This window comes from Papilio polytes, unplaced genomic scaffold, assembly GCF_000836215.1.
Source record: "Papilio polytes unplaced genomic scaffold, Ppol_1.0 DF823901.1, whole genome shotgun sequence".
In the NCBI taxonomy this organism is placed as follows: Eukaryota; Metazoa; Arthropoda; class Insecta; order Lepidoptera; family Papilionidae; genus Papilio; species Papilio polytes.
The window spans coordinates 1,550,928-1,557,978 of record NW_013525303.1 but is presented as its reverse complement, the minus strand read 5'-3'; the positions used below and the strand labels follow the sequence as shown (position 1 = coordinate 1,557,978).

At 38.4% G+C, this 7,051-nt stretch overlaps 1 protein-coding gene across 1 annotated transcript in view; it reads right to left on the bottom strand.

Annotated features, from left to right (window-relative positions):
• Window positions 1–7,045, bottom strand: part of LOC106102815 (uncharacterized WD repeat-containing protein alr3466-like) — a 7,619-nt gene extending 574 nt beyond the window's left edge. The window contains exons 1-10 of the mRNA XM_013282400.1: window positions 6,974–7,045; window positions 6,123–6,199; window positions 5,506–6,054; window positions 4,657–4,774; window positions 3,630–3,759; window positions 3,149–3,221; window positions 2,371–2,507; window positions 1,579–1,779; window positions 736–870; window positions 6–81 (exon numbers count right to left, since the gene is read on the bottom strand). Of these exons, the coding sequence (XP_013137854.1) occupies window positions 6–81; window positions 736–870; window positions 1,579–1,779; window positions 2,371–2,507; window positions 3,149–3,221; window positions 3,630–3,759; window positions 4,657–4,774; window positions 5,506–6,054; window positions 6,123–6,196 (1,493 nt within the window). The 5' untranslated portion in view covers window positions 6,197–6,199; window positions 6,974–7,045. The remainder of the gene's footprint in view (window positions 1–5; window positions 82–735; window positions 871–1,578; window positions 1,780–2,370; window positions 2,508–3,148; window positions 3,222–3,629; window positions 3,760–4,656; window positions 4,775–5,505; window positions 6,055–6,122; window positions 6,200–6,973) is intronic.
• Window positions 7,046–7,051: the final 6 nt, after the last annotated feature.

Genomic DNA, 7,051 nt, shown 5'->3' with positions numbered 1-7,051 from the left:
CCAGCGCGAGCACGGACCCCCCGAGCAGTACTTCGCAACATGTTATACGTTCCGGCGGAGTGTACACTGCGATTAATTTGCCTGTTGATTGAAAACTATTGTTAAGTTGGTAAATCGTAGATTTTTTTTAAGTAGCATAAAAGCACGTTTCTATAACTTAAAGATTGTTGTGTGATTGTCGATTGTTTCGCAATTCAACTGTTTACTTGCACAACTAAATATCGAGTAGTGTGTGCAACCATGTAAGTTCATAGGAATCAAAGCGAGATTAAACAGTTTTGCGATAATTTAGTCAAAGGTGTGCGCAGACTCTATGTGTCTATATGGCAGGACATTAACTTAACGAAGTAATTACAGAGTAATACATTTATTATTTCAGTGTTCCTGTAACATTAAGCAATCCTGTTATCCCCTTTATAATTTATTTAACAATCAACTTTTCATAGATTCTTTGTAAACAAGTTAGTATGTACAGTCGCGAAAATCCGCGGTATTCGGTAGAAAAAAATGCCTAACTAATTAACTATTTATGTAACAGTGAGTGAAAAAAAAGGAAACTAGTTTACCGTGTATCACTAAATGAATTTTATTCGTACAGACACATTTACAAGCATCTTGTTTCAAAATATTCAAACGATTGTGTCTATTAAGGAACACCGTGACTTTCCGTGATTGTACATATAAGGACTAACCTTCGAGCAGGATATCCAGTAAGTTTTGTTTATCCAAGTATACCTGTATGTAGGTCCCAGAGTCTAACGGAGAGGTCCCTGGCGGCGCGGTCCGCGGACAGCAGCACGGCGCCCGCGCGGCACAGACGCAGCATGGAGGGCGCGGCCGCGTGTCCGCGCAGCGTTAGACGACAGTTGCCTAAACATAGATTAGTTTCAAATAACTACATTTTAACATGTTTATTGCGGCAAGTGTGAAATCATTATTCTTCATCTGGGATGGCGTTCCAAAATGCGCCCCTAATGACAATTCCGCCAGCTTGGTAGGTCGTTTTAGACCCACCAGCACTATCCTAGATAAATTGCTATAATTTGGAAACACATTACATTTTATGTAATGTGCACACCTGGGATAATAGTTTCGCACTAGCGACAGGGACATAGTTTTCTTCTTCCGCACTAGCTTTAGTACTACGTCGGGCCGATATCGGCCTGTTACGCATAAAGCGTGTTAAAAATGATCAACTGATGCTAGATTGCTTATAAGATGAAATCCACACTAAAATTTTGACTAACAAATTTAAGGTAGTGACACTTGATCATGGTCGTAGCCAGGCGTAGTGGGGGCATAATAGTCAAAAGGGGGACTACTAATAAAATGCTTTAATTTATTTCCAAAATTAATGCTAATAATAAATTAATAAAAAACTGATAAGTCATTTTTAAATTTAAGAGATAACGAGTATCTAGATGCAATAGGATTTTTACAATTTTCGGCTATATAGGGGCTTTGCCCCCTTTGTCCGCCCCCGGGAGCCACTTACAGTATCCATCCACTTGATGTAATAATTTTGCATTGGTTAAAAATGGTAAATATCTTCAGAGAATTAGATCATTAATAACTTACCAGTGACGAGATCCCAGACCAGTATCCTGGTGTCCTCAAGGCCGGAGACGACGCAGCCGTCGGCAGAGCTGATGGCGAGCGCGGCGGTGTCGCAGCCGGGCTTCCACTTCTTGAACAGAGTCCCCGACTGCAGGTCGTATACCACGATGAAGTTCGGAGTCGGTTCCTCCAGCTCGCGGGATACCACGCACACGTATGAACCTAACAAACAATAATTCCACAGATAACTGTTGTGTTTAGTGTTATAGTTTAAAATTTAGGAAAAAAATGGAAAAAAGAGAAAAAAAAACAGAAAGTAACTCATTAATGTAGGATTGCACAAGGATTATGCAACAAAAAAAGAAAAAAATATAAACTCTGCAAAAAAGAGTACGGACCAAGAGTCTGTATTGATTAAAAAAAAACAACAATTATAAAAAAAAATCTACTTTTCTGTCGTTTTCATTGGTGAAGGTCGTGCTTGTCCTGGTAATTCACCGAGTTATGTACCTGCCTCCTCACCAGCCTGTCTTTGGCTCGTCTCGGGGCAAGTCGTTAAGTCCCAGTATAAACTGGCCTGATCGTTCCATCGGGTAGGTGAACGGCCCCGTGACCTTCGATCTTACCCACCACTACCAATTTATCTTCTCTTCCCAATTTTCACTTTTATGCAAAGGGAAGTGGATTTGACAGGGGGGGAAAGTATTGGAAAGGGAAATATTCCATGCATGTCTTCAATCGATAAGGTTGAACACATGCGGATAGCAAAGGGCAGTAGACGCTTCGCTATTTCGGCGAATTCAGGTAACTTACCTTCGTATGTGATAGCAGCTTTAGACGTGATGAAGTCGTGATGCGGTATACGAAGGTCGTACAGCAACTTGCGAGATGTCAGCGACCATACTAATAGCGGGAACGGCTTCTGAGTCTCGTCGCCACATACCAATATCCTAGAAAACACTAATATTATAAATATGAAAGTTTAGATGGATGTTTGTTAGAGTTTGTAGCCTAAACTGAACGGATGTGGATGAAATTTGGCACAGAAGTAGAACATAGTCTGGAAGAACACATAGGATACTCGCTTTTGGTTTTTTAATTCCACGCGGAAAGAGTCGCGGACAAAAATTAGTTACAGTAATAAAGTGAAATTCAACTTTCCAAATATTTGTAGGAATTGTTATTTAATTATTCCTACAAATATTTTGCAATACCACGATTACACTGAAGATAGGCGAGAAGTGGAAGCAATTCCGAATTTCGTCTGATAAGTGTGGTGCCGGAGGCCAGATTTTATTCTCTTTTTTTTCTACCCTTTTCTTAAGAGGAAAAGATGGGAAGGAAAAGTGGATTTGACGGTGGAGGAGACGCATGGAAAGGGAAAATGTCGTCTTTATGTGGGTCTCCTCCGTCAATTAAGGATAGGCAACGCATCTGCAATTGCGGATGTCTATGTTCAGCGGTCGCTTTCCATTTCGGTGGATTCAGGTGGCCGCTTGCTCGTTTGCCACCTTATATTATAAAAAAGAAAGATATATATATACACAAGAAATACATTTATTGAAATATAAATGAATGAATGAAATCTTACCTTCCATCACCGGACACAAGTAGAGAGTTCAGAAACCTGTCCTCTCCGGCTTTGAATGTTGTTACACAATCACCTACAAATACATTTACGTAAATTATTGGGGATATAAAAACAACGGATTTATATAAAACAGTCTGAAATAGTGCATAGTATAATTCAATATATTTAATTCTACACGAACGAAGTCAGGAGTCTAGGCTAGTCTACCGGTACCGATTTTAACGGAGAGGTAGCTGATATTTAGGGTTACTATTTAAAAAAATGTTTGAAATAGCAAGCAACACCTATCTTACTAATATTACAAATGGGAAAGTTTAGATGGATGGATGTTTCTTAGAGTTTGTAGCCTAAACTACTGAAAGGATCTCAATTAAATTTGGCACAGATGTAGAAAACAGTCTGGAAGAAGACGTAAGCTACTCTTTTTTTTCAAGCGAACAGAATCGCGGGCGAAAACTAGTTAATAAATGAAACTACTAACCTGTTTCAATATTCATCAAATTGACGTACATCCTGTTCCGGGACAAGGCAACTAGATGCGAGGCGTCGTGCAGCCCGTAGTATGGCATCTTCTGGTTCATCACACCCTTCAATGTTACCACGAACTTACCCTTAAAAAACATACAGTCGAATTAAAAACTTACAGAATGAGGCTACGATCCAGGCTACAAACTCGAAAAAAAAGGATGTCGGTCATAAAATTATTAAAATTAGGCTTGTGTGGATATTATAACTTTGTCGAAACATATACATTTTATGTAATGTAATGTATACATCTGAAATAATCATTTCGCACTAGCGAGAGGGATATAGTTTTCTTAAGTACCGCGGCAGGCCGATATCGGCCTGTTTCAAAAGTATCCGAATAAACCCAAGGTTTTTTAATAGGGATTGTCGATCTTGATACCCAGTTCACAGCCAGTACAGTTGAAAAGTTGCGATGGCCTAAAATTGTTTGGACTAGCGCCATTTAGTACACTATGCCAGTTCATTGCCAGTCCAGTTATTGAGTACTAACTGTGCTGGCCAAATGTAAACCGGGTATGATAACGATAACATAAAATTGTTAATATAAACCGTTACCCCGCTCTGTCTCCAAGTGAGTATTAATAGTTTCATCCGTCCCACCTTTAATCACACTATCTCTAATAAGGTGACAAATGGAACCGTCATAAAATAAAATAAGTTCCAACGGTCCCCTAGTCGCAGAAGGTGGGACGGACGAAACTTTTAATTCTCACGTGGGGACAGAGCGGGGTGACGGTTGGGAATAATCCAAATATTAGTGGATTTTTAGTTAATTTACTACTATTTCTTTAATCGTTCCTATTCAAGGCTATGCTAGGAATATGGTTTAAAACAGTTAAAAGGGATTCGAACCCTCGACCACGTGATCGATAAACCTAACCCCTAACCATTAGGCTATTGGCGCTTTAACACTTTTTATTTTATTTTTTTGGTGGATATTGTAATCAAAAATATACACATATATATATATATATCCTTACCTGATCCAGGTCATAGACTCTAAGTTCTCTCCGGCAAAGCACTACGCATCTGTACTCGTCTATCGGCACCAGGTTTATAGGATGTGTTACTCCTGTCAACTTTCTGACTAATTTACACCTGGAATAACATTTATATGATTTTTACCGATGTTTATATCTTACTAATATTAAAGATGTAAAAATTTAAAATAAGGAGTAAAAGGTTAGAGTAGTATGGGCATGTTATGAGAAGGGATGAATCGCATGTTACAAGAAGGATGTTAGTTATGAATGTGGAGGGGTACATCGGTAGAGGTAGACGTAGAAAGAGATGGATGTATTGCGTGAAAGGTGACATGATCAAGAAGAGAGTGATGACTGAGATGACGGATGATAGAATGCTTTGGAGGACTGGTGCGCCGACCCTACGGGAGTAGGATAAGGCAGGGGAGATGATGATGATGATGATTAAAGGTGTAAAAGTTTAGATGGATGGATGTTTGTAGACTAAATTGCTGAACGGATCTCGATATTTGGTATAGATGTAGAGCATAGTCTGAAGGAACACATAGGCTACTTACTTTTGTTTTTTTTTTAATTCTAAAGCTAGTAAAAATTAAAATCAAAGTGTTTGAAATAGCGAAAAAATCCAAAACACGATGAATTTGCGTTGATTATAATAAAAAAATCGTTTTATTTTTTTGTCTATGTCTATGACCGGAAATCGCGTTTGATTGCTAGTTACTTTGTTTTTTTTTTTTAATTCTGCGTTGTTCAATTTCCGTGCTGGCCATTAGTTTAAGATAGTTATATTAATATGTGTTAAGAGTTTTTTTTTAATGTTTATTATTAAATTTTTAAATTACTCACCGACTAACATCCCAAACGCATATCTCCTCTCTCTCCGTAGATATGGTAGCAATAAATTTCCCTCTTGTATCAAACCTCACGATCAAATCAAAAGATTTACTATCAAACCCTTCGACCATAGACATATCCCTTCTCTCTCTATTCTCTACCACTTTCCAGAAATCTTCATTAACAGGATAAAAAGTGGGAACAGGAGGTTCCCAAACTTGCGCCATCCATTGTTCTACTATCTCACTCTCTATCTCTATTCCTTCTCTCTTCCTCTTCTCTAACGTAGTTCTCAGAAGACCATAGAATTGTCTATGGTCGTAATCTAACGCGTACGAATGCGTTTCAAAGACATCTTTTAGTACTTCTAAATGTTCTGGCAAAGGGTCTATGTGTACTAATGCGATGTCTTCCAAGTAATGACCACAGTCAGTTGCCGCTAATTTATCATGAATCCAGTCTAATTTAGTAAAGTATGGTTTTAGTGAGAATGTTTCTGGGTCGTCTTTTAGTAAATGATAGTGTTGGAATGGCAGTTCGTCTAGTTTTCTTGTGTTGTACCTGAAAGGCGTGTAATTTTTAAGAAATATTCCTAGTATTGGTCAACTTGTGTATTTTGCTTAACATACCAATCCTCGGAGAATTTGTTTTCTTGTGATATCAAACGGCCGGCCATTTTAGGATCATTTTCAGAGTACCACATACCCTGGAAAATTAAACGTTCAAATAACTTTTAGAACGGAATTTAGTACCGATTATTTCGGTGTTTTCCCGCTTTTCAAGTCCGATAATGGATTGAGATTGCTAAGACAGTCTCAACGGAGAGTTTAATTGTCAGAGATGAAGGACCACTTTTGTTTGCTACACCAAGTTAACACATTCATTAAGAAAAATTGTGTTAAGATTATTAAAAAAAACTTTTAAACCAAGTAAAGTGCTTACTCGGATTATAGTTCCGCCTCACTTAATTCCGAACCGGCATTTTATGTGTTAAGAGCGTGCGTAAATCGGACAACTGTTATGCGATTCACGCAGCCTCAACTGTTGAGTTGCACAAGGAATCAAAGCGCGAGTAAACAGTTGTGCGATAGTTTAGTCAAAGGTGTCCCGTTCTTAAGTATTGTGTACTAGCTGATCCCGTGCGGCTTCATCCGCATAAAATATAGAAATCATTTTATAGTTCACATTTGTCAAATTATCAATAGCAAATGTCAAACTGAGATGACATGACAAACCTTGGCAATCTTGTTTCCTTGATATTGGCAGCAACTTATGGTCTCTTTCCCACATTCCCTAATTTTTATTCAAAATATTTACCCCTTAACTTAGGTTAAATGGCGTGAAAATATATAGCCAAAGCGTGACTTAAGTGTAGGGCTTTTTATTAAAAAAAGTATTATTCAAAAATATGGTGTAATTGCTGACATGTTAGGCAACAAAGAAGTGTGTGTTTACGCTTTATTATATTAGTATAGATTACCTCGTAGTATTGCACAAGTGTGAGCCGAGGTATATGCGGCGCTGGTGCGAGGTATCTCTCGCTGGCGGCGGCTGCCAG